Source organism: Scomber scombrus, chromosome 3 (assembly GCF_963691925.1).
Source record: "Scomber scombrus chromosome 3, fScoSco1.1, whole genome shotgun sequence".
Taxonomy (NCBI): Eukaryota; Metazoa; Chordata; class Actinopteri; order Scombriformes; family Scombridae; genus Scomber; species Scomber scombrus.
In genome coordinates, this window is record NC_084972.1 from 13,048,157 (window position 1) to 13,063,703 (window position 15,547).

Sequence of the window (15,547 nt, forward strand, 5' to 3'; positions counted from 1 at the left end):
GCCACATTAATACTGTACATACTAATATGTGTTGTCAACTGATCCCTTTGCACTGTGGAAAGTCAAGTCTGGCTGCCCTTAAGGCATATGTCCGTATCTGCTGTTACTATGTAAGTTATTTATGTCTCTGCACTAGTGCCACGAATACTAATTCCGATATTTTTAGTGGGTCAAGTGTTTCTGATTTATTATTTCCACTCTCCTGGTTTCCAAACAGCAGGCTTGCTCACTGCGAAAGTCGGAGCATCTGAGGACACAAAATGGCTGGGCCAGGATACATGTCTGACATGGGTGTTGTGGAGCCAAATAAATCCCTGTTAGCAGAACAGCTTGATCCAGCGCTGGTGCCAGACTTGGAGACCGCCCAAGCCACAGGACAAGGATCAGCTCTCTATGAGCATGAACCTAACACCCACACACTTTACTACCAGTTACTGCACATGAATCAACAGCTAATAGGCTTATGACACATGTCTAAGGTGCTGGAGGGTTCAGGATATGCTAATTCTGAGGTTGAGACAGAATACAAAAGTGGACATAAACAGGTCTGTATTTGACAGTGAACTTTGCATGCTTGGGTTTTACAGTGTGACCCTAATTGTTGAGTGGTCTGTACTCTTTAGCCACACAGCGGGCACAAAATGTACAACTGTCTAATGTGGAAAAGACTGGAATATTTAGGAAATGTTTGTTGTGAAAATTCTTGTCGTTTCGGAGGCAAGGCAGTGCTGGCAGGGGATTTGGACAGCAGTGTACAACATACTGTAGCTTTAGCACAGTGCTGACTGTTAGATCAATGCAGGGGATAAATGGAGGGCCTGTGAGACTGCAAAATACCTGACACACACTTGATAAACTGAACAGAAGCAACTATGTAACTTGTGCATACAATTTGTGTTTTTTATACATTTTGAAAAGGGTAGGTGTAACAAGCTTTGGCTTCAGTCTACACCTTCTGCCATAAACTGTTTTTGCCATTATTCTGTGTCTGTTTAAGTACTTTAGTGCATTACTGTTTTCAGGTTTAAATGATGTATTCTGATCGAATAAGATCGATTCAATTTAACACATCAAAAAAACAGATTAGAGACAGGAATGATTCTTTTTATTTTAAGGTGTATAATGTGTTTGTAAAAGCTATCATATTTGTCCAAAAAAGGGGGCTGTAAAATGTGAGAAATGAATATGCACTGCTTTAGTAGCAGCTCATTTTATCGTAAGCAATTCACGTGAATCTGCAAAGCCAAGATCTGTTTTGTCTTATAATCTGCACTCTTGTTTTCAGCCTGCAGCAAGAAGAGGATATATAGACCGGATGGGGCCCTCCTCTTTCTTTCCCTCTCCCCTTCGTATCTGTCGCCTTTACTATGTTTACATTACTGACACACCCCTGACCTTCACCCAGGCCCCCTCCACTGGCCCTAACACCACACACACACACACACACACACACACACACACACACACACACACACACACACACACACACACACACACACACACACACACAATCATTACCACAACCATTTCCACCACATACCAGAGCTCACAGTGAACACAATTATGACTGAATAAATGTCGCTTCAATAAATATGACTGCAAAAAAGAGAAATATTATCGAGGACTGGAGTGCAAAAATATCAGCAATATTTGCCCGGTGCGGTGGTGTAACGGAGTTGTTTAATCGTCTATTTTTAGCATACTCGGTCGTCTCTCATGCATTGCAAATGTATGGCAACATCGCCATGCAGCGGCATTGCTTCCCCAGCCTACCACTGTACTGCAGAGTAGACACACCCCTCCAATACACACGCCTCAATGCACACATTTGCAAAGTGTCAAAGAAATCATGAAAGCAAATGCATAAAACCACACATTATGGACCAGACACAATTCATATTATGATTTCAACTGTGTGATATCGAAAGAAGCAGTGTTGCGGTTTGTTTGAATTTAACATACAGAGCCCATAGCCTGTCGCTATAAAAACACAAAGAGAGAGAGGGAGAGAGAAAACGCACGGCCTCAATAGGAAGACTTCGACCGACTGAGACGCCATATCGCGCCATATCGCGCCATATCTAATGCTGGCACGGTGATCCCCACATCGGGTCTCCGTTGATTCAGAGATCAGTGGCTAAAAAACGATGTTGCTTTAAACCTCACGCGGTCAAAGTTGTTTACCTCTTCGTTACCTCTGACGTCACGACACACCCCTGTTTGAGGGGGCGGCTCTCGGCGTTATGAGCACCGCGACCGACCAAACAGAGCTGGGCTGGACCGAAATGTCACCAACTGCAACACGGGAGACACGCCGAGCCCACCGGTGATTGGATATCGAAGGGGCTGGGGGGGAAATCCCTCTCTCCCGTAGAGGTCCTGAAGAGAGGGGCGGTGCATAACAAAAAAAAAAAAAAAAGTAATGGCCATCTATTTGGGTCCTGAAGAAGGAGGGATATTTCTCGTCGGACTACCGTAGGTGTGATTTAGTTGTCTCAGTGTTAGCGAGTGTGTTTCACCGTTATTAATACCCCCGTTGTGTTGTAGCCGTTTTTCCGTTAATTGTCCGTCGCCTGCGGTCGCAGAACGGTTAACAAGCTGGCCGGACTAGGTGCCGCGTTTTAGGGTTAAAGCAGCCAGCTAGCCCCGCTAACATTAGCTACTACCAGCGCCGCTGCTGCTGTGGCGAGTGAGCCAACGTCTGGAAAGGGCGTAAGTTACGAGTTTGACGTTTTTCTCCCCCAAGTCTCCTCACATTTCTGAGTTTGGTACAACGCAGTGCTCTCTCCTCAAAAGCTACCCCACCGAGTCAACATGGAGGGGACACACTTTCCAAGAGCATGAAAGAGGACGACGAACGGCGACCAAAGAGGATTAAAAGCAACTCGCTCTTGATGGGGGAAAAGTTGAGCTAAGGTATGAAACTCGCATGCACAGGAGGAATGCAAAAGTCGAGGCTTGAGTTATTGTAAGCACACAAGAAACAGGTTTAGCACATTTTTAAGTCTGTCCATTTTACATATGTTTTGCTTAACTACTTGCCATAAGCACTATATGATGATTATCAGTGTGTTGTATGTTGCTGTTGAAAATAGTTCAGCGTTACATAAACAGAGCAATAGCAGGTCAGGTACTAGGGTAAAGGCCCACTCTGTGACTTGCGACATGCCATTTTGCTTTTGTATTGAACAGGATTAACAACTTGGGATTAACTGAAGAGAGGTTTCAAGTCTTACCTATTGTACAAGGGCATGCTAACACCTCAGGTGAGACAATTTTCTTTTGCTTTCAAGTCATACCTGGTAAAATACACATGTGTACATTGATACTCTGCTGTGCTTGAACAGATACATTGCGAAATTGTTCATTCACCTCTAGATATGCCCAAACTCATATTGCTCTGAATTTTAAAATGTGTGCACTAACAATTTTCAAGGTTTGTTTACAGTCTTGTGATGTCACAGGTTGTTTCACATTAATCTCTCATCATTAATAAGAAACAAAATCCCAATACTACTAAGGTAGTACATAATGTATGAAGTATTATCAATATTACTGATATTAACACTGTAATAGCAGTATGGTTTAGTAATACATTTATATTTTCTGAATTGTAAATAGCAGTAATAAGAAACTTTAGTAGATTGAATGTCACCTGTCAAGATGTGACCTAAATCAGTGACACTCCTTTAAAGTGAAGGACTGAGGCCTGACTTGATCGGCTGTTTAATTAAATCTGCATAGCTGAAAAGGAAGTGGTCAAACAGTCCATTCAGGTGGTCACTATCTAAATGAGGACAGTTTATTATACAGACAAAGAAAATTCCCTCTATATAAATTAATATTAAGTACCACCTGTTTCGTCACATTCAATAACAGCTGCAATATATTTTTTATATATTACTTATATTGTGTAGACAAACAAATAATAAAATACTGAAAAGATTAACCTGCTCTTATCTCAACTAAGACATTTAACTGAGTGCTCACTGCAGTATTTAGCTTTCTTAACACTGTTGAAGTTTCCTTGTACGTGGACATGTACTATAATCTGGGCATGGAAAGATTTATCCATCCTTATCTGAAGCATTCATAGTTTCTTCAGAGAATCTTTTTCTTCCTCAGGTATCCTTTTTTTTTAACACCTCTAGGACTCTCGTAAATAGTCACGGAGGATGAAGCCACTGGATGATGATAATACATCATCAGGAATTAAGAGCGTCTTGTCTGTTTTGCGTCTTCTATATAAACAGCCTCCAGTGCCCGTCTCTCTTCTCATCATTAAAAGAAAACCTGAAACAACAAGGTGTACATATTCCTTCCTATCTTTGCAGTGATTTGGTAGACTGTATTTTTCACACCTATCCATTCCTGTTTATGAAACGGTCGGGCACCTGAAATATAGCATGTAGGGTGTTGTTTTTATATCAGCTGCTTCTTTACTCGAGTTAGGAAAAAATGAATGGGGCTTTCCTTCCCTACATCTTAGCTGACTTAAGATCAATGATCACATATGTTCTGAATTTAAATGGAAATTTACAAGAGAACCTGTATATTTGGGACAGAAAGTAGAGACTTTGCAGACACGGGGAACTGTCTACCTCGGCTTTTGATTCAGTATCCAATTAATTTGTTAGTAGAACAAACCATAGACATGCAATGGGAAGCTACGAAATAGGTTTGATTCTTTATTGACTGTAACTATCAGGTTGTTTATGGAGCTGTGTGCTGTGGTGATGGTACAGTCCATTAGGTCTGCTATACAGTGAAATACCCCGCCCCCTCCCCCCTTTCGTGACTACAGTAATTGGTTGCTTCCTCTCACATGTAACCCTATAGAAAGAAAGAGGCTGCTGTACTTAACTGTAAAGACCCACTTGTATGTACCTCGGTACATGCGTGCTGTTTTCCACATATGTTCAGTTGACTTTGAAACTAATGAAGTGTTAAGTTCCCCCTAATGTCTTTGGGTCCTCAATTACCCCCTGTGGTTGATGGTTTTGAGGCCAAACACCTCACACAGGTAATATTTGTGGAGTGCAAGTCACGCAGAACAACTTCTTCTTGGAAAGCAAAATATTTCTCACCATTTTTTTTATATATATATATATATATATATATATATATATATATATATATATATATATATATATATATATATATATATATATATATGGCAGTAAGTGTATATCCTTTTTTTTTAATAATCACACTTTTTTTTTTTTTTTACACTTTTACAATTCAGCTAGACTTAAATTAGAATACAAATGCCATTCATTTCTTATATTTTGCCTTTTTTTAGAGAGGTATTTCCTGAAAGAGAGAGCATTTTATGGAGGTTATATAACTTTGACTTGTGTGCGTTTGCACCCGTTTCACCCACATGTCCGTCGTCTGTCCGGTTCTGTCCAGTTGGTCCTGTGTGTGCATGACTGTGCGTGCTTGAGAATGTGCATTCTCTGTCAAATTCGGCACAGACATAAACAGGACTTTCGGTGTGTGTTTGAGTGGGCCTCTCCCTGCCTCGTCTCTTTCCCCTCTCCAGAGTCCAGCAAGGGGCCCAGCATAAGGGGGCAGGCTGCCGTCACTGGCTCTCTCTCCCCTTGCAGGCCAGCAGTGGGGCCGGGGCAGGGGGGGAGTGGTGCAGAGACCATAGGTTTGGACACGGGACATGGGACCCCCCACCCCTTCCACCCCAGTTTAGCCCATCCTGTGTGGGGCACAGGTCACCTTGTCATGTGCTATTACTGTTGCTGTAACATGCTCCCTGTGATCATAGGAAAAGAGCATGAGATAGAACCATGGAGGCTGCGGGAGGGAGAACGAGAGAGGGAAGCGAAGGGACAGGACTGGACTAGTCTGCTCAGCCAGTTGTTTAGCTGCATTACAGACTCAGTTTGTCTACTTTGTTGTTGTTAGGTCCACATTGTCTCTTTTTGTCCATTGTTCTCTTTCCTCTATCTGCTCTCCCCATGTATTGTCCTTGTTTTTTTCTAAAGAAATTTTAAACATCAGGCAGATTGGAATTAAACTTCTTCTGTCACAAATCCCAGATCATGTTTTCTTTTAATGGTTATTGTTTTCCTCACCCCCACCTTCCTGCCGCTTTAACATTTCCCTTTTTCACCCTGTTTTCTGTAATTGTTGTGCTTCTACGTGTGAATCAGGCGCCCGTGTATTTACATTGTAGCCCAGTTCTCTGCAGCCTGGGTCATTCCAGATCTGATTTGTTTTATGTCTCTTCTGTACTCGTAGTGACCCAGCCCGAGGTATGCAGTAAAACACATCGCCTTATGTTTTCTCCCTTCTCCCTCCAACTCTCTCCACAACTTCTCCCTGTCTTCTCTCTCTCTCGCTCTCTCTCGCGCTCTCTCTCGCTCTCTCTCTCCTCTTTTATATCTTTCTCCCTCTCTCTTTTTTTTCCTTTAAGAGAAACTTTTGGCAGCATGTAACAATTTCAGAACCATTTGCAGGATTGCGTCATGTGATGTAGAAGGAGGATGCTCATTGGACTCTCAGAGAGTGCCTCCTTCTTTCACTCAGGCGTTCCACAGCAATCCCTCTTTCTTCCAGTGCTGTTATAGGTCTGGATGTGATTCTGACTCTGACTCTTGTGTGTTGGGATGTGGTCTGTAAATTCATTGCTGACATTCTTGGGACGTGATGCCAGAGGTTTTTTATTTCCCCCTTTCCCCTCTCTCTTCTGCATGTCTGTGTGCAGTTAAAATGATGCCTCCTTGAAATGCTGTCTGGATCCTCCTCTTCACCTACTTTGTTATAACTTGCCCCATCCTCAATAGCTTTTCATTTTAATGCCCAGGTCTTAATGGCACCGCTTAATTAGGTCTCTTAGATGGTGGGCGTCGGTGAACTTGATATTGACTTTGATGAAAGTTAATCTTTTTCACAGCTGAAGTCTCATTTAGGTGTTTTCTGGTAAGTAAAAGGGCACCTGACAAGGAAAACCAATGGCCACTTTCCTGTTTGGTAATCATATCCTCAGACAATGGTGCAGCTGGAAATGAAATGCAGAGTAGAACAGAAGGAAATAAGCTACCTTATGAGTGGTATTGGAGTCCTGCCATGGTCCACCTTGGCACTTATCCCTTTATGAATATCTCACAGCAGCTCACTCTGTCGATACAGTAACTGCAGCAGGAATACACCGATTTTTGAAAGATATATTATATGGTAACACTCATCATGCGACATGCGCATGAAGTGTTACTATTTCTCATATTAGCGCTTAACAAGTCTCTGCTCTCTGTTTCTCAGGTTCGCCATTTGTAGTTGAGACTTCATTTCACATTCACTGACATCTAATATCAGCTAATTAGAAAGTGCAAGTTGGGTATCTTTTGGGGAAACCAGGACGCAGGTGGTGCAAACAGTTTACACTGATACATTGGTTATATCATCTTCTGAGGATATTATGCAAACTTGGTGGGACATTCCATCAACATTGTGAGCTAAAAAATTGTGAATGGTTCAATTCATGAATATTTAATTGAAGATTTTTTGTACTGTAGGACCCTTCATTATGGGTATTCGGTTATGTAACAGTTTTATGAGTGGTTTTTCAGATATATTGCTCTTAATTCTATCTAGTCCTCCAACAGCATTAGACGATTTATCTTTAAAAAATAAGCTAAATATTATGCACATTTACAGGTCTATTCATATTTTGGGGCTCTTCTGGAATATTTTTGCATGATTTACAGTAAAAAAAAAAAAATCCATAAAAATGGACCCTTTACGCAGCCCCTCGGTTCTCTGTCTCAAACTGGCTGTTTTCACTCGTGTCTTGTTAAAGCCGCCCTCCCAACGGGCCTGCTCTGTTCTGATTTGTTATCTTCCTTCAAGCTTCGTCATGGCCGAGTTCTGGATGCTTGGCAGACTACATGAAATAAACTATAGCCGTAGGACTATTTTTTTTCTTGTTCTGTATTCAAAACTTTGTCAACTTCTCAAATGCACAAACACGTGGACAAACCCTAGCAACCAAGGTTATGGCATGGATGAAAGTTTATGGGCATACACTACAGGCTGGCGTCAGCTCGTCAGCAAGGTGATAAAAATGTTGCAAATGAAGCGTTCAGAGCAGGTGAGGGCTTTTTTTGCAGGGAGCATTTCTACATATACTAACTCAAGCTTTGGAACTTTGTTTAGCATAGATATCTCATCAAAACATAATATAAATAACATAAAATCCCAAAAAGCATAATATGGCCCCTTTAAGAACTGATAAACCATCAACTGTTAATACTAAGGCGTCTGCAGACAGTGTGATGTCTTCAAATCCAACCTGGGACCAGTTCGAATGTCAGTCCCTGGATTATGAGACACATGCGCGTCATTTCAGCCATGATGTGAATAAATCAAAGGAGGAAAAGATGAGTCACTGCTCCACTGCATGCTAAGTAGCATTTGTTCTCCATCGGCTAGTTTGTTGGGTTAAAAGAAGGGGGAAACTCCCTGGCCTCTCCTTCGGCTACACCAGCAAACTTGGGGTAATGTCTTTATTTTGCAGCTTTCACCACCCAGTTAAAATGAGAAGCTAGACTCAGTTTGTGGTGTAACGCATAATTACAGCAGGCCTCATCTCTTGCTCATCGGCCACTGCCGCTGTGTCTCTCACATTGCCAAATTTCAGTCTTTCAGGCTTTTTCACCTTCATCATTAGTCTAATGATAATATGATTATCACCATCATGAGTTGTAGGAAATCGTTACAGGCATTTCCACCATTTCTTTCTACATTCTATCCATTGATCAAGAAAGTAATTGTGAGATAAATCGATAATAAAAATAGATTCGTTGCAGCCCTAGTTATTACATTGCTGGAGTTTGTTCAATCTCTCCAACAAACCTCAAAAGCTTAAGTGGTATTACTCATTGGGTGGGCAAGGGGGTGTGGTGGTTGTCACATGTGACTAGCCCCTTCCTACTAACTCAACCACATCCAGTGCCTTGAACCAACAAGGTTCCAGTCCAAAAGAGACTTGCATTAAGATCAAGATCAAGATTAAGATTAAATCAACATAAATGTATCAGTCTTTCTCATTCATAGAATTTGGTTGGCCCGTCGACAGATTTTTTCAGTCACATGGATCAGTGTACACACATAACACCAAAATCGCCTCCTCAAAATGTATTTTTTTAAAAAAGAAAAAGAAAATGAAGTAGGAACAACAGGAATAAATCACACTATAAATGTGACCCCAACATGAAAAGCCAATTGCTTTTCCCCCAGATACTTCTGAAGATGAGCTGTGAGAGATGACACATTTATTTATATTTAGCCAGTAATTGAAGTGGCTTATGATGTATTTTTAGCCAGCTTTTTAAATAACAAAAACAGGCTGTTTGTGTTGATGGTTCCTCTCTGGGCCGCGTCTCCTCGTAGCAGTTCTTGATCATATTCGCGACATCCATGAGGCTACAGTGGGGCTTTTTGTGCCACAAAAAGTCACTGTGACAAAGAGGTGACCCCTCCCTCACTCGCCGGATCTATGTATACATCTATGTTATTACTCCATCTCTCTTGCATCCCCTCCACTCCACTCCTCCCTGGTCTGCTTCTCTCGTGCATCGCTCTCTCCTCCCACACTACTCTCACTGCTCTCTCCTGTGGGCTGGCGCTTCCTCTCCCTGACTGCTAACAGCAAACAGCCATTTAGAGACCAGTAGATGAGAGCTCCACTGAACTGTCTGTGTAGTGAGGCGTAATTGACACATAAGCAGAGTAAAAACACAGCCATGTAGAGTTTCAATGATTAGTTGATTGATCAATAAGTTGATAGACAGAAAATTAAGCCATTATTATTTTTATAATTTAGTAATTGTTTAAGCAGCTTTTAATACGAAAATACTAAACAGTTGGTTCTTAAATGTGGTGATTTCCTGCTTTTCTTTGTAAAACATAATAGTAAACTGATTTTGGGCTGTGGGACAAACAAAGCAAGACTACAGGCGTTTTTTTTTTTTTACAATTTCAGACATTTTACAGACAAAACATTAATTGAGAAAATAATTGGCAGATTTATGAATAATGAAAATAACTGTTAGTGGCAGCCCTACTACCGTCATATGAAGATAACAGAAGCCAGAGGACATTGCTCTTCTGTAAAACAGTTGCTTTAAATTTGAGAAATTGTTCATTTATCATTAGCACAGGAGAATGTTAAACATATATTTTTGTACTTAAGTATGAATTGGTTTAACTGAGCAAAAAACTATGAAGTTACTCATGTACACTGGTAACAGTGTTTTAAGAGAGAGAAAAAGCTTGCATTCAATAAACAGCCCAGGTAACTTAAGGAATTCAAAGCATTTTACATAAACCAATGTTGCCGCCTTTAAAATCTGGCAGAACTTGGTCATGTTTAAGATATTCGACTCCTTCAGCTGGTGTAAGCTTACTCCTACTCATACTTGTCATGTGGTTGAAATGAGCTACCGTAATTATGTTCTGAAGCTTTCCACTTCACATGGATGGCAGTGTCACTCTTTGACTGTGATAGTCCATGTTTTATCCTCTGTGTACTTTTATTTTTGGAAAAAAGTCTATCCATGTCTATCTCCAAAGCTGTCGTGTGATTTCTAGTTATTTTTGTCTTAGTACAAACCCCTTTGAAAGAATTAGCAAAAGAAGATAAATAGTTTTTCTCGCTTACTCCCCCTTGACCATCTGTCTTTTCTTTTGTATAGAGTAGTCTGGAAGTCGGCGACATTGTGTTAATATCAATGACATTACTAGAAGTTCCCATTCCGAGTACTAATGTTGTCACAAGCCAAAAACAGTGCTTGTGTCTGTGTGAATTAAAGCCGTAAATGTCATTGTAGTCTTGGAGGCCTGTGTTTGACCAGTCAGTGACATTCTCTACTATAAACTACACATTAATAGTTCTTGGATCATGTCCTATCTCAGAAGTAGAGACTTCTTGGCATGATGGACCCCGCAGTCAAAATATTTCAGGAACTTTGATATTTGTGGGGGGGGAAAACAAAAAAAGTAGTCCAACAGTTGTTTTAGTTAAAGTTTTATCAAAAGAAAATATGAGAAATATAATGATAGGAAAAAAGCCACAAAACAAAGGTCAGTTTTTTAAAGATCATTATATTAAAGCAGGTATTAAAGTAAATGTTTAAAATGTGATTTTAAAAGATGATACATTTTAGTCCCCCTGATCTACATTAACGAACAGCCTGTAGTGACATAACTGAAAAGCTACGAAACATAAAAACTTACAGGCTTGTGTAGTTTTAGTGTCTGCCAGCATTGTGCTTCTTTGTTGCCTTGTTACCAGAGTTACAGTGGGTGTATTATTATTATTATTATTATTATTCAGGTCAATTTTCCAACATCCACACAACATTTTTTTTTTTTATTGATTTGTTTGGGCATTTTTATTACATAGCAACATTAGAGTAATGACAGGAATAGAGGAAAGCAAGAGTTGGGGAAACAACACACTGTGAAGGGCCACTGCTAGAGTTGAACTGTGGATGTTGCAGTTAAGAAAGCTGCATTAGGGGTCCAACAGTTGTTTTCTCCAAAAGTTGTTGGACTCCAAGTTATTAAGCTTATATAGTCAGTGGCAGTTCATAACATCCCTCCTGCTGCAATGCACCAATCAAAACACACAGCAGTAATTCCCTAATTGCTAAATGTATCTGTGTACAAGCTACAAACACATTGGTTTTAGATGCTTCTCATCAAATTTTATAATTATACAGTACATAGCGGCTTCTATTAGCCAGCCATCAGGTGAAAAATTTAAACATGGTTGCCCATTATGGAGCAGGACTCAATCCTGCAAGCAATCAGACATCACAGCATTACTGTTTATCCTTTAGGCTTTATGTAACACACAAGGAAGTGGCTCTGTGACTAATATTTACTGCATTATTATGGTGATGACAGATTTGATTGATGCTGCCGAAAGTCATACATACAATATGCACATCATTCAAGAGTGAGACATTCAGCAGAAGCTTAAAGTTCAGAGCTGTTCCCCTGTGTTGCATGCCCGAGACTGGAATGAGTGCAGATCTGGACTAATAACCTGATGCATTATTTAGAGCTCTCTCAATACTACTGTGCATTTAGTGTAATGGCCTGTCAAGGCTGAATGGGATCACTGAGGACTGACTTCACTGATCAGTTGATGATGTAGTAAGGTAAATGAGTGTTTTCCCTGTTGGTTCATTGTGAGTGATGAGTGAAAATGTCTGCTGGGATTAGTTAGCCTACATGCACCAAAACATATGTTATGCTTTATGTAGCTAATGTGTTACACCTGCTGAAAGATTCAATATGTTTTAACCAGTAACACATACTGCACTTTTTGGATTATAAAGGTTATTCATATATTGACTATGTGTCACTTTTCAAAATGTCAGCAGACATCCAGAAGGCCTAATTTTAATACTGTATATGAGAATGACTGGAAACTAATGTCCTAGGCCAGGCATAATTTAGTGGGGGTTTTTTTAAGGACATGTTGCATTACTGACCTTACTACAACTATTCAGTCTACAAAAATCTGACATTTTTGATAATGGACATCTCAGAAGTTGGGAACCAGTACTTTGACCACTTAAAAACAGGAAGATTCAAGTCTTTGTTATCCTTGTTTATGTCTCAGTTGTGTAACATCCAAATTGGCCATCCTGTCATCTAGCAAGTGCTTTAGTTTGGAGCTGCAATCAATTCATCATTTTTTTGTCATTTTTAAAGCTAAAATGCTTCTCAAATGGGACAGTTTGCTGTCTGTCCTTGCTAATGTATGACAAGTTTGAATATCCTAACATTTTGGGCAAAACAAGTAAATTGAAGACATCACCCTGGACTCTGAGAAATTGTGAATGCATTTTTTTTCTTTCTGACATTTCATAACAATTAAAAGGGAAAATAATCAGAAGCTCTACTATAAGCCTTACACAAAATATGTATTTTTCTATTAAATTAATTGTATTAAAGAACTATGATACTATTAATGTTGCTGCTTCTGGGGTTGACCCAGGAAGCTTTGTGTAAACCCCAAATGTAAAAAAGAGTATTTTAAATGGGATTATTCAGGTTTGCAGTGGAAATCTCCTGTTAAAATATGTATCTTATAATGTTGGTGCTTAGAAAGAGAAACAACAACAAACAGCCTGAGAGTCTTGGCAGGCAGGGTAACAACTGACATTAGCAGCACAGGCTACAATGCGTGTGAATGCTTGAAATATAAAACCGGTGCTCATTCATATTACATCACCTGAACGGCAAATGTTACTATACAGTAAATTGCCTGGAAGCTTTATCTTGATATGGCCATTGATAAACCCTACTGTCACATTGTCACATTTGATTTATTATGAGTGATAATTTACTTTTATTCCACAATGTAATTGTTCAGAAAGTCACCTGCTGTTAAATGGCAGCCCACGTAGCCTGGTATGTCATTTTTAACGACCTTTGACCCGCCGTGTGTACTTTACCTCTGCTCTTGAAAAGACGAGGTATGTGTGAAAGAGTGGAACAGAGAAAGAAACAAGTTGTGCACTGAGACAATCGGGGAAAACAAGAGAGTTTGGGACACACCCTTGCCTATTCTGTCACTAGAGGCTAGTTGGTCATCATAACAAAAAAACAAACAGTGCTCACAGAAACTATGCAGAGTAGACACTTCATACTTTATCAAGAGCAATTAAAATGTTGTATTTGTTGGGCGTAGCAATGTAGATTTAATCTGCTACATGTGTTTTTTCCCCCCTTCTGTGTAATGTGAAAAATGACTTGTCTGCTCTGAGTTTCGTTTCCATCAACTGGCCAGAGCTCACGGCTTTAGGAGCTCAGTGATGTGGCCGAGCACTCTGAAGTGTTTTCCCATCGACCTACAAGTTTCTCTGCGGTCTGTTGTTTATCAGAGTTCTGTTCAACCCATTTGCTGAATTCCCTCCACAAATATTTGCTGTTAGTAGCTGCTACTTCCAGTTGTGTGTAGGCTTACTGTTTCACTGTACCGTAACCTCATCGTATCAGATGTTCCTGGTCGGAGCATGTGGTGCCGTGATCCAAGACGTCAACATGCTGTAAATGCTTGAGCTACTGCTGTCCATGATGCCTGCAGCAGTAAGGCAATGACTGGATGCTCTGTTTGCTTTCTTCTTTTGACCTTTGGTTTAAATAGAACTAAATGTCCTGTTAATAGAATTGGCCAGGAACACAATTTTGTTTAAAGGCATACTGCTCATATTCACAGTTCAAAAAAACCACAGAAATAAGAATATCGTTTTTGCATTTACAGGAGGACTTAAAAGTTTTTTGTTTTTTTTTTGTTAATTAGAAATGAATGATGGAGGGATCTGTCAGAACATTTTAAATTATTCAGCAGGGCTCTTACCTCTCCGGCTGTTGATTTGTGAGTTTGTTGAGGTTTGTATCGGTTTAGTTACACACCCCTCCCTCCACTCTTCTCTGCATCTCCTTCCATCATTTGCTTCACTTTCGCTCTGCAGTGGAAGCAAAGAAAACAGTAAGAAAGGAGCTTTGTGAAAAGGACAGTGATTGTTTGTTTATGAGGATGCTAGCCTTGCGGTGACATGCCTTTTTTCTCCCTCTCACGAGGCTGTTAAGTGAAATAGATACTCAGAGCACTATGTAATCAAATGTAACCCAGATCTAGCATTTTGGAGTGGAACAAGGGTTTTTCCACTTGATTCATATTGCTCCAATTCCTTGCCCTAGGGCAAATTCACCTCCAAAGGGTAGACTGTGGACTTAAGTGTCTCCTGCAGGAAGGGACACAGTTTGGTTGGCATGGAGAGAGGTGACAGGAAATGTGTCTGACTTGGTGTTGGGTTTAAAAAAAACCAACTAAATAAGATAAAAACAGATTGTAGTTGAAACATGATCACTTTATTTTTTTTTAAAAATGCATGATGATTTTTGTCTGATATATAGTGCAACACAGAACAGATCAAAATGAAAAAAAGATTTTTAATTTAAGAAAATATACTTAATTGTACTTCAGTTGTTACAAGTTGGCAGCCTAATTTGTTTTTTTTTTCTCTTTTTCCTTTTTTGTGCTCATTGCTGGCAATGTTATTGAGTAAGTCAAGGGTTTGGATAACTAGGAGCTGGATTCATCTGTCTTTTTTTCCCCTCTTTCTCTCTCCTGTTTTTCTTTCTCCATTTCCTCTCTCATCTGTTTAGTGATGGAGCCCACGGTTGTGAGTACGTCCACTCTGGCCCCTGATGAGTTCGATAGGAACATACCTCGGATCTGCGGCGTGTGCGGTGACAAAGCCACCGGCTTCCACTTCAACGCCATGACCTGTGAGGGCTGCAAGGGTTTTTTCAGGTACGCAAACACATGCACCATTGTGTGAAGTTAAAAGCAGTCAGACGTTAATTGGCACATTTAGTGTACACAGATATGTACACACAGATACTATGCCTTGTGTGGCCAGCACACTAGCTCATACCACCATGATGGAAATAAAAAGATGCACATTGACCAAGTTATGGACACATATACACATTAGCATGCATACAC

The 15,547-nt window shown here is 40.2% G+C and overlaps 1 protein-coding gene across 2 annotated transcripts in view; it reads left to right on the plus strand.

Annotated features, from left to right (window-relative positions):
* Positions 1–444: 444 nt before the first annotated feature.
* The window catches only part of LOC133978147 (vitamin D3 receptor B), a 30,315-nt gene continuing 15,212 nt past the window's right edge, over positions 445–15,547 (plus strand). Inside the window, exons 1-4 of one of the 2 annotated variants that reach the window (XM_062416507.1) lie at positions 445–545; positions 1,286–2,916; positions 3,193–3,266; positions 15,205–15,352. In XM_062416507.1, the coding sequence (XP_062272491.1) occupies positions 15,207–15,352 (146 nt within the window). In that variant the 5' untranslated portion in view covers positions 445–545; positions 1,286–2,916; positions 3,193–3,266; positions 15,205–15,206. The other variant, XM_062416508.1, reaches the window with a different exon arrangement.